Raw genomic sequence first — 27936 nt, forward strand, 5'->3', positions numbered from 1 at the left:
CCAGGATGCCCCAGATAAACTGGAGAAATGGTTCACAGTCAGTTGGATGGGACTCAAGAAAGACAAGTGCAGAGTTTTGCACTTGGGATGGAATAATTGCATGCAGAAATAACAGCATGGGGAATGACAGGCTAGGCTGCAGTGCTGCAGAGAAGGACCTGGGAGCTACCAGGAGATCATAAGATGAATATGAGACAACAGGAATCTCTTGTAGGAAAACAAAAATCCTCCTATAGCATATTAACAAGAGTGTCACTTGGAAATCAAAGAAAGTGAGTCTTCCCCTGTGTTTGGCACAGGGGAGGCCTCACCCGGAGTCCTGTGTCCAGTTTTGGCCCCATGCTACAGAAAAGAAATGGAGAGACTGGAAATGTTGTCGGCAGACAGTGATAGACATTATTAGAGGCTTGGGAAGCGTGATTTATGAGGAAAGGCTGAAAGGTCTTGGCTGATTTAGTCTGGAGAAAATCAGACTTGAGAGGGGATGTGATAATGGTCTTCAAATAACTGAAGGGCGATTACAATGAGGATGGAGATGGGCTTTTCTCTGCGGCCATCGGGGACAGGACCAGGAGCTGTGGCCTCCAACTGCAGCGGAGGAAACTGAGGTTGGAGATTAGGAGGAGGGTGACCAAGAGGGTGGTCAAGCACTGGAACAAGCAGCCTGGAGAAGTTGTGGACTCGCTGTTGCTGGAAATTTTCAAGAGCGGATTAGACAAACACACGACTGGGATCGTTTAGTCGAGGGATGAGTCTTGTCTTGAGCAGGGGGTTGGACCCTTCCAGCCCTGCTTTCCTATGATCCTGTGAAGCATTTATGGCTTTAGCATGTCACCAGGGAAAGTCTCCTTTGGACCTCCCACACTAGAGTTGGATGTCAGCCCTCAAACAAGAATGTTTCTAGCCCTACAAACGCTCTTGCTTATTCTTAATATGGACCAATATAAGGCTGGATTTTATTGGTAGACATATAAATCACCCTGTAATATTATATGGCCAGGGGTTCCAGGCTGGTGTGGAAAAAGGCTTTCCTTTTCTCCTCACCGGTAACCCAAGGATGATACTCACCTGTCTCAGGAAGCCTTTGAGAGGCCTCATTCATGCGTGCTAAGTGCCCTGAGATCTGTGCATGGAAACTTCTCTATGCACAAAAAGTGTCACCAATGACCCTGACCAGACAGCGCGGTGGCTTTGTCTCAATGGCAGCACAGAGATCTCTTACCTTGCTGCTGAATAGGGCCACGAAGAAATTGGAGCCCAGGCCATTATGCTCTCTCATCATTCCTTTGTCGTCCTAGGCACTGGACCGTTGAGATAAATTATTAATACACCAACTCTTGCACCTGAGCAGTTGCCTTGGGACGCTGCTGTGAATAATAACAGGTGGCTATTTTTAACCCTACCTCTTGTTACCTGGAGCCGTAGTTTCTTTTGACTTCTCAGGCTCTCTGCCACCCTGCCCACATGTATGCCCACTGGGGTGGGGAAGGGTTTGCTCTTCCTATCCTAACAAAAATGCAACCACTGAGGGATTTACAGTTCCACACGGCTGTGCTGGGGATAGCCAGGCTGCAAGCGTAAGGACACTCAAAACACAAGCCACCAGCCACTAGAGGTAAATGAGACTCGTTTTTACATGCACCTAAACTTAATGCACATTAAGGTGATTTAGGTGTGCGTCTACACATGCACACACAGTAATGTGCACTAATGTAGTGTGTGGACCAACTTGAGATTAAATTTAGTCCAGAATCAGTTGACATACACAGTGTTAATGAACCTTAATGCTGTATATGCCATGCATGCATTGCTATGTATGTCACACGCGTGTGTCAATGCTCCTTCTACACATGCATGAAGGTGCTTTCACTTTTGCAGGTATCAAATTTAGGCGCCAACAGTTTAAAATCGCCATTTTTAAGGTGGATTAAGGGCACACACGTGTAGACCCATGCCCTTAATGAGCCCTAAAAATGTCTAATGTGCCTTAAACTGGCACATGTAGATGTGCCCACTGTTAGCAATACAGGACTTAGGATACATAATAGAGCCATTTCAGTGCCAATCAGCAGAGGACAGTTGTACTAAACCAAGATGCACAGCCTTCCCTTCTCTCGCACTCTCTTTGCACAGACAATAATAAAAATTGCACACAAGGGGAAAAGCAGTATATAGCAAAGCCCATGACTTGTGTGCTGCTTGTGGGGGTTTAGGGGCCATATTGTAACCCCACAGATGCACCGTGAAGTGGCTCCTAATACAGCGGATGGCCTGCTGACTCCCTGCTTCATCAGGCGCTCCTATGTTTTTTGGCTGATAATGAAGACTCGCTCCATTTATTCCCACGTGCATCAAGCCACAATGTATTATTATCTGTTGCAAAGAGAGGAACAGCCCCGACAGTTAATGTCAGGGTCAGTTAATGTTTCCAAAGTGTCCCAAATGTCTTCTTGCAACTAAATCCTTCAGCCAAATAACAAGCATCCCATTGTCTTGTCTGCTCATGTGTCGTCCTAACAAATGCCCATCCTTTGCTTTTACAGCACCCATCAATTCATTCCAGGTGCTGGATTTGTTGCTGCTACTGTTCTTCTGTGTGGGCATCCAGGACCCTAGACACGCATGGGACTTGCCAGAGATAAGTACTTGGGGTCAGCTCCTTAGGGGGACCCGAGCTTTCTATCCCCTCTGAGCCTGCAGGCTGCTCAGAAGATGAGGTGCCCAGCCCAAGGCAAGGTAGCCCCATATACATGCTCTAACTTGCATTGGCTGGAATAGCCTTCTGGTCAATGCATTGTGGCTACACACCTTAAATATATCCTCTCTGCGATCAGGACCAGGAGCAAGTGTATAGTCACCGGTGCTGGGATCATGTCACCTGGGGGATTCCCTTAGATGAAGAAATCTGCAGCAAGGTCATTACAGCAGGTTTCTGTCTGCTGCACCGACAGACGTGCCCAAGGCAGCCAGAGGCAGAGACCAGAATCTGCTCAATGGTCCTGATTCAATATATTTTGATGGTGCTGGTTCTCCGCCATCAGACAGTTGGTAGGAATACTTGCACTGTTTTTATTCTGATTCAGGGGCATTTTCTTTTGACCAAGCCTGTGCACACATTTACATTAGTGCAGCCTGCAACATATGGAGAATCAGGCTTGGATGCACTGTCCCGGTCATCTTCCACCCTAGGTCAGCTCCAGCCCTAGGCTGGAGGCACCATAGAGGATCAAGGAGGGAAGATGCAATGGCATTGTGAATTCCCTTGCGTTACATGTTACCTTTACAGTCCATTAGCCTGAAATTGCAAAGATCAGCTTGGGAGTCTGAGACCCCAGGCCTGATTCTCCTTCCAGTCACTTGAGTGCAGCCCCATTGAAGTTACTGCTAGGAAGAGGAGAATGAATCTCGTCCTAAGAGAGATCAGGGAAAGGGACAGGGTTGAGGAGGGATGAAGGGGGAAAGAGGGTGAAGGAGGCTTCCAAGCATAGACTTATAGAAAATGAGAGTTGGAAGGGACCTCAGGAGGTCACATCGTCCAACTCCCTGCTCAAAGCAGGACCAGCCCGAGCTAGATCATCCCAGCCAAGGCTTGGTCTAGCCAGGTCTTAAACACCTCCAAGGATGGAGACTCCACAATCTCTCTGGGTAACTCTGAGAGAGTTTTTCTTATTATCTGACCTAAACTTCTCTTGCTGCAACTTGAGCCCACTGTGATTTGTTCTGCCATCTGCCACCGCTGAGAACAGTTCAGCTCCATCCTCTTTGTAACCCTCCTTTTGCAGGGCAGAAAGTTTCCCGCTATACAGAGCGGCAAGAGAGGAAAGCAAGATGGACATGAAGTGCATGCTGCAGAATCGATGTAACTCAGCATCTGAATATAGGTACTTGGCAAGATGTTCTCCATTTACTCCAGTTTTACGCTGGTCAAGCTCCACTACTTCATTTAAGCCAAGGGAGGAGAAGAGAAGCCGAGATAGAGAGGAGGAGAAGGAGGGGCAGAAGCATGGAAACCTTGGAAAACGGAAAGCAGAACATTCAATCCGATGCGGGACGAAAGGCAGCAGCGGTAACAGGAACAAAGGAGTGGCATGAATACCCTCCAGGATTCAAGGTGACGCCAGCTGTGAAGCAGATCTCAGCGGTCTCCAGGCAGACCTGATTCTGATACGTAACCTGGCAAAGAAACCAGATACCTTTGTGCTGCTCACTCATCTGTTCAGGCAGGGAACCCAAGTGCTTATTGCTTTGAAGGGGATCTGCTCCCTCTAGCGGGATGAAATGTGAACGAGACCTCTGACGGCCTGTGATATGATACACAGCCAACAATATCCTGTGCGGATGTTTATTCGTGCCATCCTCATCACCGCTGCTTCCTTTTCTCTCGCACTCTCTTTGTGCCTAGACTTCCCAGTCCAGCACCAGAGATCTGTTGTGCTAAGAGAGATGCACATACACTGAAAACAATCCTTCCTTCCTTCCTAATGGTAATTACAATAAATAAAACAAAATTTTATTTATTTAGGGTGTTTTTAAGTCATCATTCAGGGCATTGTGTTGGCTGCAGCTAGTGCTGAGGAGTTTGACTGGGCTGTGCCAGTGCTCCTGGTGGGACATCAAGCCAGAGGTTTGACTGATTTGGGGTCAGGTGGGAATGTTACCCCCCTGGTCAGTTTGGTGTGAACTGGGGGGATTTTTGCTTTCTTCTGTAGCTGGGGGGATTGACCCTCTACTTGGGATCTCTTGATGGTATATTAACAACCTTTTGTAAAAGCAGGATGTGCTGCCGTGCACTGCCGTGCTCCTCCCGCTTTACCTGTGACAGGTTAGGCTCATGTCCTGTGCTGTGTCAGGGTTGATGGTAGTATTGGGAAAACTTTAGATGATGGATTTGTGCAGGATGGTTGGGATAGGGATGGTCCTGTCTCAGGCAGGGGGTTGGATGCAACATTTTCTCCCCAGTGCCTGGTCCGACTGCTGGCCTGATACTGGTTTCGATCCAGTGCCTGGGGCCAGCATAGCAGCCACCATTAGGCCATGCGGAGGGGGCCTGAGCCTGGCCCTGCAGGGGTGCAAAGGGGCCTTCACCTGGCTCACGTGAGGGGGCAGGGATGTGACCCAGCCCCAATCTGGCCCAGGGAAGAGGTTGCATGGTCCAACTTTTTGGGAGCAGGGGGTGTGCACTGGTTTCAACCCAGCGGGCAAGGCGTGCAGGGCTTGGGAATTTGGCAGGAGGAAGGGGTATAAATGGCCACCACTACCCCGCTGCCAAATTTTCTGATCCATGAAGAGCCTCACGAGCCAGAGGGCCTCGCTGGAGGTTGAACACCCCTAGACTAGAAGAGCTCTGGAGGGCCCTCCCAGCCCGACTTCTGCGCGATTCTGCGATGAAAGCACAGCTGCACCAAACAGCATGCTTACCTGGCAGGGGAGGCAGCGTGACCACGTAGGCGAGCTCCCCCCGGCCGGGGGGGTACCATGAGCTGCGAGGTGGTGTGACTGCTGGCTTGCTGGAGCGATGGAGGTAGTGGAGCAGGACGAAGAGGCTCGGTTGCTGGAGGCGGCGGCGCGGAAGCAAGCCTTGATTCTTGAAGCGTATGGATCGGCAAGTGTTTCATCTAAGATGCTGTTGGCTTCGACAATGAAGCGCGCTTCTGGTGAGCGTCCTGGCGGCATGGCGGAGGAGGTGGTTGGGGACTGGTCCACGGTGGGCCGAAGAGGCAAGGTGGTGTCTTCGGAGAGGAAGAGTGGTAATGTGGCTGGGCAAGAAGGTTCTAGAGAGGGGGCGGTCCCGCTGCAGGAAGGGAGGCGGAGCTCTGCAGAGAGCAGTAAAGCTGCCCGGAAGGGCCCGGAACCTTCCTGTTGTTTGTGGGAAGAAGGAGACCCCCGAAGCACGGCGAAGCTGCGGGTGAAGGCCACTTTGACCCCAGAAGGGGTCAAAGGAGAAACAACTATGCTGAGAGCAGACTTTATGACCAGGGTGCTTTTTGAAGAGTTGCATGTGAACCCTAAAGATTTAAGTTGCGTGGTGGCTTTTGATCATTTCCGCCACTGGAATATCACCTTTTGGAGGCGAGAGGCGTACGCGGCCTTCTGGGCCCGGTACGCGGAAGTAGCAGACAAGGAGGACTTACGGGGTCTGCATTTTGAAGCAGGCCAGAAGGCACGGGAGAGAGTTTTATATTTTAGAATGTATACAGATGACCTGGAGCATGCAGATGTCAGAAGGTGGCTGGAGGGGCGGGTCGAAAAGATCCTCGATATTCAGCGGGTCCTGGATCAGTGGCAAATCTGGACCGGGGCATGGAGAGCCAGAGTCATCCTGGACGAAGACCCCAGACACCCCGGCACGGTGAGACACCTGCCCTCTGTCATGTCCATAGGGCCCTACCGCGGATACGGGACTTATCACGGCCAGCCGAAACTGTGTAGCAGGTGTGGCTTGGCGGGGCACCTGGCGGCCTTCTGTAGCCTGACAGTCTGCTACAGGTGTGGCGGCAGGGGGCACCGGGCACAAGCCTGTAAGGAGGAACTGAAATGTACTGTTTGTGGAGGTGAGGGGCACCTGCAGCGCCAGTGCCCCCTGTCCTACGCGAACAAAGCCCGAGAGTCACACGCAGCAGAGGAGAGGGATAAAGAAAAGCCAGAGGAGGCGGAGTCCACCAACGTGGATGTAGACACCTTCCTAGTGGAGGAAACACCGGAAGCGGAGCAGAGACACGACGTGATCGAGGCGGCTGACCAGCTTTTGGTGTCGGGAGGAGAGGAACACAAGGAGGAGGAGCAGAGCGAGGCGGCGGGAGAAGGGGCACACGAATCGGACTCAGCAACCATGGACTTGGACCTGTCTGGGGAGAAGGGGAAAGAACCCTCCCCTGTAAAAAGAAAGAAGAAGCGGAGGGTTAAACCTATGAAAAAGAGAATAGAGGAGGAAAGGGGAATGGTCCAGGAGACGGAAGGGACTGCACAGGAAAGAGACAAGGGGAAGAGCGGGGAGCTGCTGGTGGAGGGACGAGAGGTTGAGGAGTCTGGGAGGGCGGACGTTTGTGGCTATCTCAGCCCGACTGCGATCAAACATCTGGCTAGGGCCACGGGGATGCGGAAAGTGGGGGAAGACAGCTCAGATCCCAGTAGCGGATCGGATGTTTAACGAAGTAGGCTTTTGTCTGGAAAATAGCCATGATGGCGTTGACTATAGCATCCTTAAATGTACGTGTATATGGGAGACAGAGATGGGAGTCAATGTATACCACCTTACAAGGTCTGGACGCGCAGGTGTTGGGTCTACAGGAGTGTGGGATCCCCTGGGGGAGAAATTATGGCTATCTGGAGAAGCGCTGGGAGGTGGGACCGTCGTGGTGGGGGGGCCCAAACGAGAATCGAGCGGCAATGTGTTTAATAGTGCCTGTTTTCTTTTTTTTTTTTCCCCTCTGATAAAATGGATAAGGCACTCCAAGAGTGGGTGAGGGAACTTGGAATTATATAAGAAGCAAGTTAAATGATTTCTAAATGGGGTTTTCAGTAAGTCACAAGTGGTATTGTTTCTTCTGTGAATGTTAGGAAATTTTGTGAAAGTGAGTTTGTATTAACTTTGTGAAACCTCAGGTGGGTTTCGTTTCTTTGTTGTTTTTCTTAATGTGTTTGATAGTGTCAGTTTTTGTAATAAAAGGTTTAAAAAAAAAATCTCGGCTTAGCTCTGGCTGCTGAATAAGGTCTAAACGCTTGAATGTTGCCCCTCCTGCAGCCATTGCTCCCTGCAAAACGAGGCATCGTACGCGAGACCGCTACCCAGCCAAGAGAAGTCAGCGCGAGAAAACTCGTGGCCTGGCACCTGCAAACTTGAACTGTTTTGAAAGAGCACGAGAAGAGTGTTTGTGCTGCAGAAAACTCAGGGCCCGCAGCCGGGCAGGGGCGTTTCCCCCACTGTTTTCCCGGGGCCAACCCTGCATGGCCAGGTCCCTGCCCGAAGACCACCCATCCAGGGCCTGCTTCTCCTAGCGTGCACCCTGCCAAGACCACAACTCCCAGCATGCAACGCCCCCCTCTCTGCGCAGCCTCCATTGAGGAGGGGGCGGACACTACACATCCCACAATGCCTCTCGCTCCACCCATGCGCCAGCAACCTGCCTCGGCGACTCCCAGTGCGCCGACGTTCCGCGCGCGCTGATTGGCCGGAGCGCTGGAATGTTGGCTGCCGGGCCGGCTTCCTCGCCCATTGGCCGGTGGCTCCCGGGCTGGCCAATGGGAGCGGGCGGAGCCTTGGCGTCTGGCGGGAAAATGTCTCGAGTTTTGGCGCCAGGGGGTGGTGCCGGTTGTAGCGCGCGGGAAGCGGCAGCATGGCGCTCCCCGCGGCCGGGCTGGAGGATGCGGAGCTGCGGGAGGCGCAGCGGGACTACCTGGATTTCCTGGACGATGAGGTGGGGAGGGGCTTTGCAGGGGCCCGCTTCATTAATTATCACCTCTAAATTAATTCTTCCAGCTGCCAGCCAGTCCTGGGCCCTCCTGATCACCCCCTTCCTGGCCCTGGCCACATTTGTGATCTCTGCCCAGGAAGGAGGCTCCGGCCGGGAGGGTCCCGGAGACTGCGGGGCCCCTTTCCTGCCCCTCCTCTCTGAGCAGAGTTGCACTGGGCAGTGCCCACGGGCTCCTTGGATTCGTTAGGAGCCCATGACCTTGTTCCCATCCTTGTTTCCTCTCTAGTTGACCCCCCAAGTTAATTGGCGGACACCCAATACTCCCCCTAATAATGAGGGGGCTAGCCACTGCTCTGGGGGAAGTCAAATTCATGTTAACTGTATGCATGAAGTAGGCCGGATGCTGGAAGGGAGGGTGAACTGGGTCTGACGGGGGGGTTTGCCCCCCCCCCCCCAACTCTTCCTCTCTCACTTGCAGTTTCCAGCATTTATGGTCCAGGAAGGCCCGAGTCCAAGGCTTCTCTCTTAGCCCCCCTGCCGAGGTCCCTTTGCTCCAAGCAGCGGTCCAGTCTCTTTTTGAAGCTGGCAAAACTCATCTCCCGCTACATCCGGGGGCATCAAGTCCACACTTGAGTTGCAGGCGGGGTGACAAGTAACTTCCTTTTTGTGGCTGCAAACTTGCTACTTTCATTTTGTCACCCCGCCCCCCCCCTCCCCCCCAGCTCTTGTACGGCGAGATAGCTAATCCCTATTGACTTTCTCTTCACTGTTTAGTATTTTGTAAATCCTTACACATCCCCCCTCAGGCATCTCCTTTCTAAACTGAGCAGGCCTGGCTTCTTTAGTCTCACCTCATATGAAAACCCCTCTATGCCGCTCATCAGTCACCCTTGTTGCCCTTCTCTGGACTGTCTCTAGTTCTTTTATCACCTTTTTATGGTGAAGGACCCAGGTATTCAAGGGGTGGACGCAGCATGGGTTTGCGAAGGGGTATAACGGCACTTTTTATTTTGTTTGCAATTTGTTCATGATTTCCTTCCAGGCACCTTACTGGCTCTCTCTTGTGACCTTTTTTTTTTTTTTTTTGCTTGAAGATGGAAATAGAGCTGCACTAACAATTTTTTTGGTTGCAAAAACCTCAGCCTACAACAAGGCAGAGCAATTGTAATGTTCTGGATTCCTCTCTGAGATCTCTAAGTTTTTTTTGTGTCATGAATCGTGTTGGCAGATAATGTCAAGGGTGGATCTAGGATTTTGAAAAAGGGGTGCGGGTGATTGTCATCCTGTATAACGTAGCACACAATTTTCTCCAGGGAAAAAGAAACTATGAATATGCTCAGAGGCCAAATTATTCAGTTTAGCAAGAACAAATGTAACTTCATTGGAAGGAGTTAAAAACAGCCTGTCAGGGCTATGAAAGAAGGGCTCTGTTAGCAGGAGCAGCTCCACAATGGCAGAGCAAAGGGTAGCTTGGTTGGTGGAACATCAAGACCATTAAAAAAGAGGGATGGTCGTTAACACCGGTGGAAGAAGAGTTTAGAAGAAATCGGGTAGAATATAATGAGCCCTGAAATCGGTTGGCTGGACGAGAAATGTCCCTGTCACTACCAGGCAGCTTGTTTTAAACCTTGGCTGGAGCAAGAAGAAAAAGTGGGGGACACTGCACCCCACCCTGCACGTGCCTCTGAACAGTGCTAACCCTTAAAAGAAGCACAAGGCACCCCGTGGTGCTGCAGCACTGTGCTTGATCTAAGCTAAACTCAAAGTTGTGCTGCTTTAAGGGAGGAATGACACCAGCACAGTTTCATATAGTTAATCAACTAAGGATTTGGGAGGGGGTGCATGTAGAGTATAGGGGAGGGAGTTGAGAGCGTGTTCATAATCCTGGCCCTTCCTTACCACCAGGACATTTGGGGATTGGTGGCAGTTTGGGGCTGGCAAAACCATTGCTGGTTTCTGCAATCAAGCACGTTGCCTTCTAAGCTGGACCGTGCTCTCGCCTTGTGTCTTTTGCAGGAGGATCAGGGTGTTTATCAAGGCAAAGTCCGGGACATGATCAGCGACAACCAGTATCGGCTGATCGTCAGCATCAATGACCTGCGAAGGAAGAATGAGAAGCGGGCCAGCCGGTACGTGTGGCCTGCAAAAGGATCGGGAAACAAAGGGAGCCCAGCATCCCTCCAGCTGCACAGTGCTGTCCTCTGCATGCTGGGTTTAGAAGCGACATGGGGAACGGCATCCCAAGTGCTATAGGATCATAGAAAAGGAGGGCTGGGAGGGACCTCGGGGGGTCATTGTGTCCAACTCCCCGCTCGAGGTAGGATCATCCCTATCTGACCCAGTCAAGTGTTTGTCAAACCTCTCCGGCATCCCAACAGCTGGAGATATGCAGAGCGGAAACTGGGAAATCTTACGGCTGTCCTGGTAGAAAACTTTGCAGACAGGCCAAAGGGTTAAGCTGTTCTCCCTCCCTCTCTCCAAGGCTTTTCAGTGGCAAGAAAGAGGTGCAACACGTGCTTCTTGTTTTCTGCACTTGCACTCATTTAAGGAAGCAGCAGGCCGTGGTCGATGTACTTTCCTTGGTAGCTCCATCCTTAGTAGTTAACCCCTGACCTCACTTCCCTCCTTGTTTTCTTTATTTGCCCCAAGAAATCAGTTGATGTGCCCATAGTGACCTCCCTTTTTAAGGGGGACTTATACTTTTCCTTGGCGAACTTAGACCCAAGATCTCCTTGGCACATCAGGTATGCTTATCTTCTCTATTTGCCATCTCTCAGACCAGGAAGGAGGCTCTGGCCAGGAGAAACTCGCATGGCTGCGGCACCATCTTCTCATCACTCCTCTGCTCACGTTTCCAAGTGCAGTTTTGCTGGATGGCATCCACTGGTTCCTTACTCTTGTTTGAACATCAGTGGGTGCTGGCCACTCGGTATCCCCACACAGATCCCTTCTTGATAACCTAAGACCATCACTCTCATCCCTGTGTTCTCTCTTGTTGTCCCCTGTAATTAGTTATGTGTCTAGTGACCTCCCTGAGAGGGGCCTGTAGTTGTCTTCGTGGGCCTAGAGCCTCTGTTCCCTATTACACAACAAATAGGCCTGTCTTTCTGTAAGCATCTGTTGGAGACTAGTTGCAGGTTTTCTGTTGCAAGGGAGTAGGGAACTATGTGTACCTTGTCTCCACTGGGATGGTACAACAAAAACGCTACAGCGGGTTAATACATGAACAAAAATGGCACTTATTATGGCAGGGAAGATTTGTTGTGGATGTGGCTGACGGATGAGTCTGTCTGCAGTAATAAAGAAGGCTCCTGTCTCCTTTCCTATAGGAGGTAAAAACGTGAAGTCTGTGTCAGAGCTAGATGCAGGGATTGCCGCTTCCCTGCATGGGAGCTATTCTCTGTGCAGCAGTCCCTAGCGTGCAAGCATTTGTGGTACTAAAATCAACAAATGGCTGAGCCTTGGCGGAAGCTAATGCTGCGATTGATGCTTGCAAAAGTTTCCAAGACAATTAGGAGGCAGAGGGGCATTGGGGCCAGTTTTGTGGATTTGTCTGGACCCCAACAGATTGCTTTAGATGCAGAGAGGTCTCAAGCGTGATGTAAAAGGCCACAATCTCTCCAGTTCAGTCTGCATTGCACAGCTTTGCCAGCCTCTGCACTTGGCTCCTGTGCAGCGGCAGAGCCCTCCCTTCTGTGGCGGGTGGTCTCCCCACTTCTGCCGAGGGCTGCAGAAAGTGTATATGGATGCTTTCTTGCCTCCATCTGGGTGCCGGGTGCATTCAACTGCTGGTGCCCTTGACTGCACATACACCCAGGGTGGGCAAAATGGTGGATCCAGCCAGGCATGCAGCTGGGTGGGGAGGGGCTCTGCGGCCAGGACCCTGATCCGGCTCACGGACTGGATTTTGCCTTCCCCCAGCGTACACTGTGGTGCCTTGGCTGTGGCGTCTGCTCTGTGCATTTGTTTGCCTTGTTCTCCCAGCCTTTTTGCTCCATGAAGGTACTGGGACTTACTCCAGCGTAAAGGAGGTGCCTTCTTGCTGTGGCTGTGCTGGCCGGGTCCTCCTCTTCACAGCAGAAGTGACCGCCTTCCTCTTGCCGTAGGCTCCTGAATAACGCCTTTGAGGAGCTGCTCGCCTTCCAGCGGGCCCTAAAGGACTTTGTTGCATCCATCGATGCCACCTATGCCAAGCAGTACGAGGAGTTTTACATTGGGCTCGAGGGCAGTTTCGGTGCCAAGCACGTGTCGCCCCGGACGTTGACATCCTGTTTCCTCAGCTGCATTGTCTGTGTGGAGGGCATTGTCACCAAATGTGAGTGTTAGAGGGAGCTTGGGCCCCTGGAGCATGACATTTGGGTGTTGGAGACAGTTAGGTTGGTCCTTAGGGGTTAAATAAGCCATGGGGCAGACGGTGGCCAGAATTGTGCCCTGTTGGGGCATGACTGGCCAGCAGGAACCCCTGGGCTGGTGCGGGCAGACATGGTGTTTTCCCTCCTCACTTTGTTTTCTGCCCTCTCCTTACCTCATACCCTGGCCACAGGCTCCCTGGTGCGCCCCAAGGTTGTCCGCAGCGTTCATTACTGCCCTGCCACCAAGAAGACCATCGAGCGGCGGTACACGGACATGACGTCGCTGGAGGCTTTCCCTTCCAGCTCCGTCTACCCCATGAAGGTGAGTGCAGGGGAGGCAGCAGTGAATGCTGTCCCGCACATGGAGGCTGAGCAGCGTCTGTTGGAGACGTTGTAGAGGCTCATGCTTTAAGCATTTGAGTTCCTGCTGCTGCTGCTTTTCTTCCTTTTTTAGACCCCCTCTAGTCCCTTATAGCCACTGGGTAGGAACTCATCTGACGTAACCCTGTTGTGTTAAAGTGGCAGCTGCCTATAGGCTCTGCTTTGTGGCAGAGGCATGAGCAGCCCCTATTGTGGAGCCATGCCCAACCATCCTCCCTGCCACAGCTAGTGTGGAGGTACCTGAGGTAGGTTGCAGTTCGGTAGGTTGTGGTTCACCCTAGTTACAGGATAAATCGCCTGTGATGAGATCTGTGGTTATATTGCTGTGGGTACCTGAGCTAACCTGACTGTTTGCTACAGTACAGTGTAGACATCCTTTTGGATGGGATCCAGTGTTGCTCCGCTTGCCTCTGGGGTGTGGAAAAGGGCTGCTAGGGACCAACTCTTTTTTCTCCTCCAAGGTCTGTTGCATGAGACCTCTCTGCAAGTGGTCCATGGTTGCTTCTCTCTTCCATGAAGGCCAAGGTCAGGGCATGGAGAGAGACGTCTGGGTAGCACAGACAAGGTGTCTAGGATGAGAAATACTAGGGGAAAGGCCCTTTACCTTATCTCCCTACCCCCTTTTCCTACTGCTGCTTCCCTTCTCTCCCTGCAAAATCCTCTTGTTCTGCTCTGGACAAAGGGGTCTCACTAGTGTTGTCTCATCTCCTCTCCAGGATGAAGAAAACAACCCTTTGGAGACGGAGTTTGGCCTGTCTGTCTACAAGGACCATCAGACCATCACCATCCAGGAGATGCCTGAGAAGGCACCAGCTGGGCAGCTGCCCCGCTCTGTGGACATCGTTCTGGATGATGACCTCGTGGACAAGGTGAAGCCAGGGGACCGGATCCAAGTTGTGGGGACGTACCGCTGCCTGCCAGGGAAGAAAGGGGGCTACACCTCGGGCACGTTCAGGTGGGTCTGTGCCTGTCCAGCCTCCCCCTGTTTCTATGGCTGCTTTCATCCTAAAAAGGGACCCAGCGTTTAGAGGGAGAAACAATTCACTTGCCTCCAAGATGCAACCACTTCAGGGGTGGTGGGATGAAGTGAAGCTGTGGTATAAAGTTGGAATTAAGCCAGGACTCTGGAAACCCCTAAATCCTGTGACTGACTCCTTTCCTGGAAGGATTGCTTTGTGCGGTGCTATGTTCCCGGTGGGCACAAAGGGTAATACAAACGCTCGAGCAGTTTCGTGGTTCAGTTAGCTGAGCTGATGAGAGGGTGTCAGGATAAGGTTTATCCCAGGCTCACCAAGACTCCTTCGCATGGAGAACGCCTGACGCTTGTGGAAAGAGCCCTGGGTTACTGCTGGGGGCTGTAGGGCAAAGTCTGAAGGGTTACTTGTGGGCTAGGCCTTTTTAATAAGTGAAATGACCCAGCTCCTTCTCTCCAGGACCATCCTTATCGCCTGCCATGTAAAGCAGATGAGCAAGGAAGTTCGGCCTCTTTATTCTGCTACCGACGTGGCCAAGATCAAGAGATTTAGCAAGAGTCGCTCAAAGGTATGAAGTCCGTCTTCAGATATGCTCTTGAGAGAGACCTAGAGGCAGAGAGCTGTGTAAGCTGGCCGGCCTGGTCTCAGTGAGGGTTGATCTCTAGGGGTATTTTAATGCAGCTTCCAGTTTCTAATGGCTCTAACTTCAACTTCTGCCTCCTACACTGTGGGGGAAAAACTCTTCCCCAGTCTAACTGGTGATGCTGTATCTTTTTTTTTGCTTATCCCATGAGCCAACGTTAAAGAAGTCCCTTTGCTTCTCATGGATGCTTAGCATGGACACCTTCTGGTCTAGTTAGCAGCGTCTTGTGCGTGGGTTGTTTAAGCTGCAGGAGTCTTCTACAAAGGGATGTGCGGACACTACCTTAAGGGAGGAGGTGGTGATTTTAATCTCTTGTGACTAGCACTGGGGTCTGGTCTTGCACCTGAAAGCTTTAGCACTGATAGATTAATTCAGGTCTGTGTGTGAAGAATTCTTCACTGAGAATCGCTGTCTGGGGCTATCTGCCAACACACCCAGCATCCACGTCAGGCTCTCGGGTTAAACAGTGTGCCTGTGCTGGGGTGGGGGCAGCAGGGGCCGGGTCACAGGCACGTTCTCCGCTCCCCACTCAATTTGAGCTGGTCACGATCTGCCATGTGTGGAGTGGATTGCAGCCTTGGCCCCGTGCTGTCACTGCCCTGTGATCCTGGCCCCCGCTCCACCTGCCTGTCCCACGGAGACCCTGCTTGCCTGCCTGCTGCACCTGGTGCCCCGGTGGTGGGTGCTGGCAGGATGGGTCCAGCGGCAGTGGTGACACTGGCAATGGCAGCTGGAAGGAGCCACCGCTGCCGCAAAGTGGAGTCGGCTGCCGTGTGCCCCCAGCCCCCTGCGCCCTTGGCAGCGGGACCAGCTGCACGCAGCATGGCGCCTGAGCTGAATGGGGCTGAGGGATCCACTGCAGGCCAGATAAAATCCCTTGGTGAGCTGGATCTGGTCCACGGGCTGTATTTTGCACACCCCTGGCTTAGTCCCGTGTTGAAAACAGTTCCCTTCTGTCCTTTTCGGAGGGAGGTGCGGTTTAAAACTGGCGTGTTTGAACGAAACGGTCTCTTCCCCTTGTATCACTGATGTTGAATACTCCACTCTGCTGCTCAGCTGTTGTCCCCAATGGTTCAGGGAATCGAAGCAGCTGAGTCTCTTCTTGATTTGGTCCCAGCTGCAAAGGGGAATGGGCTTGGCATGTTACCAGTTAAAGTCCCTGCCTTTCCTGCCTAACAGAGCCTGAGCTGCTTGATCTCCCCTTCTTGCTGCCAGGGGTTCCTTATTTTTGTACCCTCCCTTCTTCTGTCTTAGGACATCTTCGACCAGCTCTCCAAGTCCCTGGCCCCCAGTATCCATGGGCATGAGTACATCAAGAAGGCGATTCTGTGCATGCTGCTCGGCGGGGTGGAGAAAGTGTTGGATAATGGGACTCGCATCAGAGGGGACATTAATGTCCTCCTGATAGGTATGGCTGGGGGAATTGGCTTTCAGACCCCCAGGGTGGCATTGGGATCCTATGATGATGATTTTAGGTTTGCTTGAGCTTCAAAGTAGGTGTGATTGACCGGGCCGCGATCACAGCTTTGTCCCTTCCAGGAGACCCGTCGGTTGCTAAATCTCAGCTCCTGCGGTACGTGCTCTCCACAGCCCCCCGGGCCATCGCCACGACTGGCAGGGGCTCATCTGGGGTGGGTCTGACTGCAGCTGTCACCACAGACCAGGAGACTGGTAAGGGGCAGGCTGGATCCTGTCTGGGGGGATGTGCTGTGGGGTGCAGTAGCAATGGGAGGGTTTCTGTAGTCTTTGCATCCTTCCTTGCTTGCTGGGAATCAGATTATATTTCCTCCTCCTGTCCCCCAGGTTCAGTTTTGAAGGTTTGTCCTGCTTGTGTCTTGCTTGCCTCTTGCCCCTGGCTCCTTTTGTTGAGGAGAGCTAGGCAGAAGGGGTCTGAAGTCAGGACTGTGTCAGTCCACGATCACTTGGGGCTGAAGGGGATGGCTGCACCCATAGGGAGAAGAGGGAGCCTGCTGGAGGGTTTGGGGATGTTGGCTGGGTGTCACCCCTGACGTCTTTCCATCAGGGGAGCGCCGCCTGGAAGCAGGTGCCATGGTCCTGGCTGACCGGGGTGTGGTTTGCATCGATGAGTTTGACAAGATGTCTGACATCGACCGCACGGCCATCCATGAAGTGATGGAGCAGGGCCGCGTGACCATCGCCAAAGCCGGCATCCACGCCCGGCTCAACGCTCGCTGCAGCGTGCTGGCCGCGGCCAACCCTGTCTACGGCAGGGTGAGTGGGGTGAAGGCTGATTGTCCACGGGGGCTGCCTGAACTGCCTTGTTGCCAAGAGCTGGAGATCAGGAAGGGAGCATGTGAAGCCAAATAGGGTCCAGTTCTCATCCTCCTTTCCGGGAGACTCATCTGTCTCATCTGCTCTGGGACTGGATTAGTGGGCTGGCCAGGAGACCCTGGGGGAAACTCCAGGCAGTGCAGACTTCCAGTTCAAATAAGGGGCTGGGGGGAGTCAGGGTTGGAAGAGCCCACGTTGGGGATAGTTTTGAGCACCCGGCTTGCGGCCGGCTATGGAGAAGGCAGCGTGCGAAAAGACCTGCGAAGCTGGGGCATTACTGCCCTTAACTGCCCCCTTCCCTCCCATCTTCAGCTGTGCTGGGGTCTCCCTGCTGCTCTGAAAGCTGAGATTTCCAGGCATGGCTGATGGTGGCGGCATTGCCTTTAACAACTCGCTGTCCTTACTTGCAGTACGATCAGTACAAGACTCCCATGGAGAACATCGGCCTTCAGGACTCCTTGCTGTCCCGATTTGACCTGCTCTTCATTGTCCTGGATCAGATGGATCCAGAGCAGGATCGGGAGATCTCGGACCACGTCCTGCGCATGCACCGGTACCGGGGCCCCAATGAGCAGGATGGGGACGGTGAGTTCAGATTTCCCTCTGAAAGCCCCGTGCATTGTCTGAAAAGCTGGTGCTTCTTTCATTACCCGTGAGCTGAGACTCCTCTCCAGCATCTCCTACCCCCGGACACCCCAGTCGGCTTCCTGCCGCACAGTGCCACAGCCCTGCCTGCCTGTCCTCTCCAGGCCTGGGGGCTGCAGCGGGGGCAGCTGGACTTCCTGCATGGCAGCCATTGTCACTAAGGACTGCCGTCAAACAAGGCCTCTCTGGGAAGGAGATTCCCTTGCTGTTTGGCCTAATTATTATGGTTTTATCCCATCATTCCTAGCCCCGTTCCCAGCCTCCAGTGTCTCTCACTTCAGTGCCAGCCAATTTCAGGGCTTAGCCAAGCTGTAGGTATAGTTGCTTCTAGGTTCCCTTATGAGCCTGTCCCTTGAGGGGTCAGACGAAGGGTGCGGAGATGCTGCTGTCCCCAGTCCCACCTAAACTCGTGCCTTCTCCCTGCAGCCATGCCCCTGGGCAGCGCCGTGGAGATCCTGGCCACAGAAGACCCCGACTTCATTCAGGAGGAGGAGCAGGAGCTGCAGGTGTATGAGAAACATGACAACCTTCTGCACGGGCCCAGCCGGCGCAAGTGAGTGTCCTTGTGTGGGGTGGTTGAGTCCGCTGCCAGTGGAGAGGGCCAGCCCCTGTGCCTCCAGGCCCCAGGGATTTAGGATCATAGCAAAGCAGGGCTGGAAGGGACCTCGCAAGGTTGCCTTGCCTGGCCCCTGCTCAGGGCAGGACCATACCTGACTAAACCATCCCAGTCAAGTATCAGACTAACCTGCTCTTAATGTCCAGGGATGGTGATTCCTGAGTTTCTCTGGGCAGCCTGTGCAATGCTTGAGCACCCTGGAGAGTCAGAAATTTCCTCTTAATCTCCAAGCCATTGCTCCTAGTCCTATCCCCTGCAGCCACAGAGAAAAACCCATCTCCATCCTCTCCATAATCGCCTTTCGGGTGGACCGATAGGAAGGGAGGTGTGGCAGGGGCCTCAGGAGGTCACATGTAGTCCAACCCCCTGCTCAAAGCAGGACCATCCCCAACTAGATCATCCCAGCGAGGGCTTTGTCTATTTGGGTCTTAAAAACCTCTAAGGATGGAGCTTCCACCACCTCTCTGGGTAACCTGTTCCAGTGTCTTTACTATTCTCCTAGTGAGAGAATTCCTCCTATTTAACCTAAACTTCCCTTGCTGCAACTTGAGACCATTGCTCCTTGTTCTCTTATCTGCCCCCACTGAGAACAGTCCAGCTCCGTGTCTTTGGAGCCCCCCTGCTATTAAATCCCCTCTCAGCCTTTTCTTCTCTAGACTAAATAAGCCCAGCCTCTTCTCAAAAGTCATGTGCTCCAGCCCCGAACCACTTTGGTTGCCCTCCACTGGACAGTGTCCAACTTGCCCACATCCTTTCTGTAGTGGGCGGCCCAAAACATGACACAGGACTCCAGTTGTGGCCTCCCTAGTGCTGAATAGAGGGGAAGAATCTCTTCCCCGGACCTCCTGGCAACACACCTACCACTGCAGCCCAGGATGCCATTAGCCTTCTTTGCAACAAGGGCACGCTGCTGGCTCATAATCACTTATTGTTCCCTGCTGCCCAGCCAGTCCCCCCCAGCCTGCACTGGTGCATGGGATTGCTCCGTCCTAAGTGCAGCACTTGACACTTGTCCTTGTTGAATCTCGTGAGATTCCTTTTGGCCCACTCCTCCGATGTGTCCAGGCCACTCTGAATCCTAGCCTTACCCCTGAGTGTATCTGTTACTCCCTCCCCCCGCCACCTTGGTGTCATCTTCAAACTTGCTGAGGGTGCAATCCAGCCCATCTTCCAGCTTGTTCATGAAGATATTGAAGTTTCCAATCAATCCATATCCTTGAAGTGTGAGGCCCAAAATTGTACTGCACGGTACTGCATTGCTGAGCAGCATGGGAGAATGCCTTCTCTCCCCACCTCTGGGGTGCCATGCTGCCGCCACGGTGCCCCAACCTGTAGCACAGGCTACAGAGAAGTATCCCTTTGCCGAGTGTCACGTGTGCGTGCAAAATACACCGCCTTGAGAGCGTGCACGCGCCTTTTATTGGGGTCCCTTTCACGTAAAGAGCAGGTGAGAAAAGGGCTGCGTGAAGCTTCCCATGTACTCGCCCCTCATGTGACATGGGTATGCGTGTCCCTGGCAGAGAGAAGATTGTCAGCATGGAGTTCATGCGGAAGTACATCCACGTGGCCAAGATCATCAAGCCCGTTCTGACTGAAGAGTCAGCCAGCTACATCGCGGAGGAGTACTCCCGCCTCCGCAGCCAGGACCAGATCAGCTCCGATGTGGCCAGGGTGAGCGATCCAGGCAGACTACCCTCGAGCTGAGGCTTGCCTGGCAGTGCAGCCCCCTGCTTGTCTCGGGGCGCTGCAGACTTTTGAGCTGCCTGCTTTCTGCCCCTGAATTGTGGCCTGCGATCTGCTAGGACCCCAGAGAAGCTCACTGCAAGGCTGAATCTCCAGGCTGAGTTGTTGCCCTTTTTCTGAAAGCAAACGGTTAGCCTTGAGCCACAGCTTTCATTGCTTTTAGCCGGCTGGATGCTGAGGCTGTAGCACTTGTTCTGCTTGAGGCTGGAGCCCCACCGCATGGGCCAAGCATGGTCCCTACCCTGGTTTTCTGGCTGGCCCTGTCCGCTGCCTGCCTCAGTCCTGCCTTTCCCGGCCCAGCCAACATGTTTCGCAATGGATGGAGCTATTGTGTGATCCCCTTCTCCCCCACCTCTGTTGCCCTTCCCCAGACTTCCCCGGTCACGGCCCGGACGCTGGAAACGCTCATCCGGCTCTCTACAGCCCACGCCAAGGCCCGCATGAGCAAGACCATTGACCTGCAGGACGCTGAAGCGGCCGTGGAGCTGGTGCAATTTGCCTACTTCAAGAAGGTGAGAGTGCATTGAGGGAGGGCTGCCTTGCCCTTCAGTGGGCCCTTGTAGCCAAAGCCTTATACTGAAGGGCGCCGTTACATTGGGACTTGGAGGAGCTGGGTGCCCTCTGCATCTGCTTCTGGCTCTCACTGGAGAAAATGGTAGAGCCTCCCTCTAAGGATCCGGCTGCGATTGCTCTTAGCCGCTGTGACTCGGGGCAGGCGAGGTTTAGGGGCTTGGCTTGCTGCCTTGAAGCAAATAGACTATACTGAATCTTCGCTGTGTTTGGAGCCGGCACCAGGCCCTTAGAAGCGAGGAGCACAGTGGTTTTGGGATGCAGGAAGTTGGGCTTCTGGGTTCCCTCTCTGGTGATGCTGCTTTTGCCTGTGCTGTAATTCCCTGTGGTCAAATGCAGGGAATAGCGGCATCTCTCGGTGTTGAGCCTGCACTAGAAGGAAAGCACATGGAGATGCTGAAACCATCTGTTGTGTAAAATATTGCATACCGTCGCCAATGCTGTTCCAGTGTGCCTGCTGCTCTGGCTGCTTTGAGTGACTATATCACCAGTTTGGTGTCAGTGCTGGCTTTGACCTGCTCGTGTTGGGCGGTTCGCTTTCCTCTGCAGGTGCTAGAGAAAGAGAAGAAGCGCAAGAAGCAGCAGGATGATGACACAGAGAGAGATGAGGTGGAGGAGGAGGAGCTGGAGGCAGCGGAGAGAAAGAAAAAGAGGTAGGGGTGTCTGTGTGTAAATCTGGATGCCACAGTTGTCACCGTTGACCAGCCCCTGCTGTTTGACCAAATTGCTCCAGGAATGCATTTCCCAGCAATGATCAGTCTGGGCTGAGCAAAGGTTTGTGCCTTACAATCACAGAAAATGAGGGTTGGAAGGGACTCAGGAAGTTGCATTGAGTCCAACCCCCTGCTCAAAGCAGGACCAGCCCCAACCACATCATCCCAGCCAAGGCTTCAGCTAGCCAGGTCTTGAAAACCTTCAAGGATGGAGAATCTCTCTGGGTAACCTGTTCTAGAGCTTCACCACCCTCCTAGTGAGTGAGTTTTTCCTCATCTCCAACCTAAGCCTCCCTTGCTGCAACTGGAGCCCATTGCTCCTTGTTCTGTCTGTCACCCCTGAGAATGGTCTCGCTCCATCCTCTTTTGAACCCCCTGCAGGTAGTTGAAGGCTTGAAGGCATTTCAGCAGTCTGCAAGATGGTGTGGCTGTGGCTAGTGTCAGGACCACATGTGCAGCCTGCCAGTGCCTCTGGGCTGCTGTGTGCCGTGCTGCGGGTTGCACCCGCGTACATCGTCTTGGATACTAGCATGCGGTCCCATGAATGATAGGAGAGTAGCCCCTCGCTGCCTAGTGGTCTCCTCATACCATGTGGTATGAGGAGACCACCATGTGTTTCTTCAAGGACAGGAGGTGTTGCCTTGCGTAGCAGGCATAAGAGTAACCTTTTCTTACCCGGCAGGAGGAGGAAGTCAGCCTCTCAGGACCAGGATGGCAAGGAGGGAGATTCTTATGACCCCTATGACTTCAGCGATGCAGAAGAGGAGATGCCAGAAGGTGAGCGTCTTCTGGGACGTCACGCTGGGTTGTGTGCAGTCAGGTCTGGGGCTGCTCTGGGATCCAGGTGCAGATGGGTGTTGGGAGCAGGTTCCAGGGACAAGTGGGGTCAGAAAGGCAGGAGCTCAGCCTGCGAGTGGGGTCTAGGGACAGGCAGAGTCAGGAAGCTGGGGGATTGGGCAGAGAGTGGAGCTGAAGCAAACTGGGGCGAGAAGCCAGGAGTATGAGCATAGCTGGAGCACAAGCTGGAGGGCACAGTGAGGCAGTCTGGGACCAGGTTGAGCCCTGTTGCCCAGATCATTCCTGCTCCTGGGCAGGGAGAAGTGGAGGTCAGCTGACTCCAATGGGCCCTCTGGGGATGGGGGTGGGCAGAGGGCGAGGCCCTAACAGGGGCTTCGGGCCAGTCTGGGTGGTGAGCTGCCAGGAGGAGCAGCCACGGTGGTCAGGCTGGAGCCCTGGGTTCAAGATTGCGTGCCTATATGTCCCAGACTGATTCCCAGCTATGGGCACTGGGCCTTAGATGCAACCTGGAAGCATACTGGGCAGACTATACAAGGGGCTCCCAATTTACATGATCTGCTGGGCTTTGTCCCAGCCAGTCAGTGAGCTGACATGGTGTAGCAACCCTGCAAGGTGGCAGTGAGGCATTTTAGGGGGCACATTCATGCCACAAGGCTGCTGTAGGATTTTCCTCCAGAGTATACCAGCTCTAATGGGTGCCCCCACCTCTCTGCTGGTGATGCTGCCCTGAAACAGCTGTCCAGTCAATGTCCAAGTGGTGCCATTTTATATACTCATGTTGTGCTATGAATCCAAGTGGGGCTTTGTAAGGGCCATTTTTCCAAGCACTGTGAGTGACTGACAGCACTACATCCATCCTGGTGTTTTCATGGGGGGTAGGGAGGGTGAGATCAAATGGGCAATGGGACAGTTCTCAGCATTGGGGGCACCCGATTTGAAGATGTCCAAACAACCTAGCTTGGACAGAGCACTGGGGTGATGCCCCAGAGTATCCAGAGGTAGCAGTGTCTTCATGCCCTTGCTTCTCCAAAATGCATGATAACAGAGCTGGCACTAAATAAATACAGTGAGGGATGCTGCTGTAGTCCTCCCATGCCAAGGGCATCCTTCCTTTTATGACTCTTGGCTCACAGATGTTAATGATTAGCATGGCTGTTATGAGAGCAAAGGATGTGGTAGTTTTTGCATCTTAGATTAATTCAAATAGATGTGATATAGCACAAGCTATCATGACCTGAAGCTCATGCGCTTTATCAGATGCTGCAAGAGAACCATCCAGGGTCCTTACGGGAGCAGCCAGGGTGCCTTTATTCTCCAGTGCAAACAGTTAACCTGTAATGTGAATTGCAGCCCACTCTGTAAATGCTCCCAAAGGGATAACTTTCTTTTTCTGGGGCAGTGTCTGGCACCTGTCACTTGCTGGGTGCTGTACAGATGCAGACTAAGATGTAACCCTGACCCTGAGTTGCAGCAGTGCTTTACCACCCTTTGCATGCGCACGGATGTTTGAGGGGATTGAGTGCAATTCCTCACTGCTGGCTGGTTAAATCTTTTCTCTTTATTCTCTGCTTCCAGTCCAGGCACACACTCCTAAGACTCCAGAAGCTGCAGAGACTGGTGGGGCTACAAAGCCTGAGCTGGCTGAGTCAAGGTGTGTGGCAGGCTAAAGAACCAGTGGGTGGGTTGGCCCCATTATGGGTGTCTGCATTTCAGAAGCACTTTCAACAGGTATCTGTCCAAGAGCTTGCATGCCTTTCCTGGGCCCTGGGTCTCGTCTGCATAGGAGTTTGATCCTTAACGCGGCCCGTATCCTCATCTTAGATTACAGCCTGCTTCAGGTTTTGTAAACTAATCCGGGTCAGCCTGTGTCAGCACTTGAATGGGAGACTCGTCATGAATGCCCAGGAAGTGGCGTTGGTTTCATGTTTGCATGGCGGGGTGGGGAAGCACAAGTTTTTTGTTTTTTTTTTTGGAGAGAATCAGTGGATGGCGTGAGCATGGCTGACTTGACTTTGGGGCGTAACCCCCTTACGGTGTAGGAAACACTGTACTGTGGTATAAACCCAATAGCAGTCGGTGACACCAGTCTTTGGTTTCTTTAGTGGGGTGAGGCTTGGTCTGGAGAAGACCACGTAGCTGGGTGTTAAATTTTGACCTGGTGCTGCAGGGAAGAGAGCGTCTTATGTTTAGCTCTCGATTCTAGCAGACCTTCCTTTTGCTCGCTTAGGCTGAAGGCATTCAAGGCAGCCCTCCTGGAAGTGTTCAAAGCTTCTCACGCGCAGTCCGTAGGGCTGAAGACCCTGATGAAGTCCATCAACCAGGACAATCCTGATCCGTTTTCATCTGCTGAAGTCAAGGTGGCACTGGAACGCATGCAAGATGACAACCAGATCATGTTGTCGGATGACATTGTCTTCTTGATCTGATCTTCTGGGTAGGAGAGTCCAAGTTCTCACGAACGTCTTATTCCGTAATAATCCTCAGACTCATTTTGAACTTTTCTGCCGCTTTCTTTAGCCCGAGCTCCAGCTGGAGAATGCCAGCAGTTGTTCTCTACCTTCTAGTGGAGCCTGGGAAGGATTATGTAGTTGGCTTCAAACGGCCTGAGCTAACACGGCCTCTTTTGGTGGCATTGATTCCAAAAGAATTAGAGTATTGTTTTAATTTTTGTAAGCAGCTAAAAGGCTTTATGTGCACATCCCTAGTCTTCTACATGAGTGTTCAGTGCACTTGAAAGCTTCAGCTGCTCCTCAGCAAAGTCGATTTGGGACCTGCACCTTAGCTTTTGGGGATGCAAGTTGTTGCCATTGTAGCCAAACATTCTTACAGAGCAGAAGTGTCTTGTTTAGGTAAAACCTTCAACTCTGCTGCTATTATTTGGAGCGTATCCACATCTGAAGTCTGGATCTTTTCTTTCAAAATAGCAGTGAATAAATTCACCAGTGGGTGGTGATGGTTTTTAACTTTAAGTAAAGCACGGATTTATCAGTCAGACTACTGAAGTGCCAGTAAAATGCTGTCAAAGTGACTGGCGGTCCCATGATTTCTGACTCATAACTGAAGTGGCTCAGTTTCCAAGTTTAGATTATTGGTCCTCTCTTCTGACTCCCTGTGCTACAAACTCAGCATCAGCTGTCCCAGCAATTAGATTTCGGCTGCCAATTTTGTGGTGGTGCCTAAAGCCTAAAAAGAGGCCGGTGTGTTTGGCAGGCAGGATTCAAATATCCTCTTGCTATGCAGCATTTGACTCTGCAGCAACTCAAATAGACCCATGATGAGTGAATCTTATAGTCCAGGCTGAAATTTGAAAGCCAGGTGGACAGGCAGGGACCTGAGAAGGTCAGGAGCGGCTGAGCTGATAATGGGCTTCAAAACGGGTTCTGCACATCTGGAAATTTTAAGGCTGCAGCAATACTAAAACTCTGTAAATTTTTGTTTCATACCTTTTGTCCCGAATCTCCTTTGTCTGCTACAGTGGGCTCTGCCTATACAAGAAGTAGAACAAAACTTTTGTGCCCACTTGAAAGTCTTCACTAATAGTAGAGATGGAAGGTAACCCTTTCAAACAAATGGGGGCAGGGAAAAGCATCCCCCTCCCATTGGAGGCTAGTTGGACTTATTCTCCTAAATCACTTGGCTTTTGGAGAAACTTGACCCAGAAGACTTGCAAGCCCTGCCAACAGCTGGTGCAAACTCCTTTGCAAGCATTTTTAAAGCATGTGTTTCTGAGCAATGACTTGTAAGACTCTCTGCGCTGGGGTTTCTGGGAGACTGTACATCAGCTGCCCATAAGAGGATTGTCTGTACTTTTAAAACTCTGCAGATGTACCTGGCCAGTACTCTGTTTTTAAACAGACCCTGCCCTGAGCAAATTACTCATGGTATGGGAGGTGCCTACGGGCAGAGAGGCTGCCCTTCATGAAGGGCTCTGAAGGTATATGTTGGATGTGGTCCTTGGGTTTCACTGTGTGTGTGCGTAGTCAACACTGTGTGTGTTTTTTGCTTTGTGGTGATCTCCATCCCATGTTCTGTCCCAGCGATGCCACAAACACCTACTCATCTAAATAAAATGTCAAAGTTATGTCTGGTGTCTTGCATTGCAGGTGGTGTGTGGACTAAGGCTTTACCTAGCTGCAGCCACCTTTGCCTATGTAACAAACGTCTGCATGTATGCGCGGAGCCCTGAAGATGCAAGCTGGTGCCCTTTTTATAGGGGCGACTTACACTAGCAGGGGGGAAACCTTTCTCCCAAGTGTGCCATGAGTGGGGACCTGCCAAGTGCAGGATTTCGTGGGAATCGTGTAATTGGCAGTCTCCCGTGAAATAGCTGGTTCCTCATGGAAAAACAAAGCCGGCAAAAAGTGTCTCCTAGAAGGGTTGGGGGTGGGGAAGGGGGTAGACTGTGGAGGAGGCAAGTTCCTATTTCTGCTCCCCGCCTCCCCTTCTGGAGATGGAGAAAAGCCTGCCAAAAGTCCCCTTGAAGAGGGCGTGGGGCAGGGAGAGTGCTCCTGCCCCAAGGGCTGCCTGGTTGCTAAGTCCTGGGAGCCTGCTGTAGCGGAGGGGAAGAAGGTGTGGGGCAAGTGCGGCAGAGCTCCCTGGGCAGTACGGTTCACACCGAGCCCTCCTCGCTGGTGCTGGAGCAATTGGCGCCACGCTCCCACCAGTGCCTGCCGGCCGCCCGGGTGCTGCTCTGTGCCCCTGCCTCCAGTTTGTAGGATCGTAGAAGTCGGGTCGAAGGGACCTTGTAGATCTTCCAGTCCGACCCCCCCCGCCTGGGCAGGAGGAAAACTGGGCTCAAATGACTCCAGCCAGGTAGACATCAAGCCTCCTCTTGAAGCCCCCCAAGGTAGGAGCCAGCGCCACTTCCCTCGGAAGTTGGCTCCAGCTCCTAGCCGCCCCGACCGTGAAGTGGTTCTTATGGATGTCTAATCTAAACCTCTGCTCCAGCAACTTGTGGCCGTTATTCCTTGTTATGCCGGGGGGGCGGCACGAGGGGAAACAAGGTCTCTCCCAAACCCTTCTGGTCCCCCCTAGTAAGTTTATAGATGGTCACCAGGTCCCCCTCAGCCTTCCTTGTGGAGGCTGAACAAGTTCAGGCCCCGTCGCCTCTCCTCGTAGGGCCTGCCCTGCTGCCCCCGGTCATGCGAGTGGCCTCCTCTGGACCCTCTCCATGCTGTCCACATCCCTCCTGAAGTGCGGTGCCCAGAACTGGACGCAGGACTCCAGCTGTGGCCTGACCAGCGTCACATAGAGGGGGAGGATCACCTCCCTGGCTCTACTCGAGATGCATCTGTGGATGCACGACAAGGTCCGATTAGCCCTGCCAACCGTGACCTCGCATTGTCGGCCCATGTTCATCTTGGAGTCAATAATGACTCCAAGATCCCTTTCTGCCTCCGTGCTCTCAAGAAGGGAGTTTCCCATCTTATAAGTGTGCTGCTGGTTCCTACTGCCCACGTGCAGCACCCTGCACTTATCAGTCTTGGAACACATCCTGTTTTTGCTAGCCCACCCCTGTAACCTATCCAGGTCTTGCTGCAGTCTTTCCCTCCCTACTAGCGTGCTCACCTCACCCCAAATTTTGATATCATCAGCAAATTTAAACGGTGCTTTTCACCCTGTCATCTAAATCGCTGATAAAGAGATTGAACAGTGTGGGCTGAAGGACCAAGCCCTGGGGGACTCCACTGCCCACTTCCACCAGGTCGAATATGACCCGTCCACCACCACCCTCTGAGTGCGACCCTTGAGCCAATCTGCAGTCCATCTGACTGTGTAGGCATCAATGCCACAGTCGC

At 52.7% G+C, this 27936-nt stretch overlaps 2 protein-coding genes across 2 annotated transcripts; both read left to right on the plus strand.

The window, feature by feature from the left end:
* The first annotated feature begins 5468 nt into the window (after positions 1-5468).
* On the plus strand, positions 5469-8315 carry LOC149872509 (zinc finger CCHC domain-containing protein 3-like). The gene is made up of 2 exons (XM_090031647.1): positions 5469-6843; positions 8117-8315. Exons 1-2 carry the CDS (start codon positions 5516-5518, stop codon positions 8313-8315), a joined length of 1527 nt encoding a protein of 508 aa, XP_089887773.1. The 5' UTR covers positions 5469-5515.
* On the plus strand, positions 8281-26219 carry MCM3 (minichromosome maintenance complex component 3). The gene is made up of 17 exons (XM_090030537.1): positions 8281-8414; positions 10428-10540; positions 12518-12726; positions 12955-13085; positions 13861-14099; positions 14578-14686; positions 16016-16169; positions 16301-16432; positions 16785-16993; positions 17464-17638; positions 18125-18251; positions 19835-19985; positions 20429-20569; positions 21177-21280; positions 22023-22117; positions 23714-23789; positions 24366-26219. Exons 1-17 carry the CDS (start codon positions 8334-8336, stop codon positions 24562-24564), a joined length of 2445 nt encoding a protein of 814 aa, XP_089886663.1. The 5' UTR covers positions 8281-8333; the 3' UTR covers positions 24565-26219.
* The last annotated feature ends 1717 nt before the right edge of the window (positions 26220-27936 follow it).

The sequence above is a fragment of the Crocodylus siamensis genome, chromosome 1, assembly GCF_052110815.1.
Source record: "Crocodylus siamensis isolate JL-2025a chromosome 1, ASM5211081v1, whole genome shotgun sequence".
Taxonomy (NCBI): Eukaryota; Metazoa; Chordata; order Crocodylia; family Crocodylidae; genus Crocodylus; species Crocodylus siamensis.

Bases quoted from the DNA above. Each gene is read 5' to 3' on its own strand.
- LOC149872509 (XM_090031647.1), top strand. From the start codon at position 5,516: ATGGAGGTAGTGGAGCAGGACGAAGAGGCTCGGTTGCTGGAGGCGGCG. The intron at 6,844-8,116 runs GTCTGGGGAGAA...CCCATGCGCCAG, and splicing joins GCAACCATGGACTTGGACCT to CAACCTGCCTCGGCGACTCC.
- MCM3 (XM_090030537.1), top strand. From the start codon at position 8,334: ATGGCGCTCCCCGCGGCCGGGCTGGAGGATGCGGAGCTGCGGGAGGCG. The intron at 14,100-14,577 runs GTGGGTCTGTGC...CCTTCTCTCCAG, and splicing joins TACACCTCGGGCACGTTCAG to GACCATCCTTATCGCCTGCC. The intron at 14,687-16,015 runs GTATGAAGTCCG...CTTCTGTCTTAG, and splicing joins TTAGCAAGAGTCGCTCAAAG to GACATCTTCGACCAGCTCTC.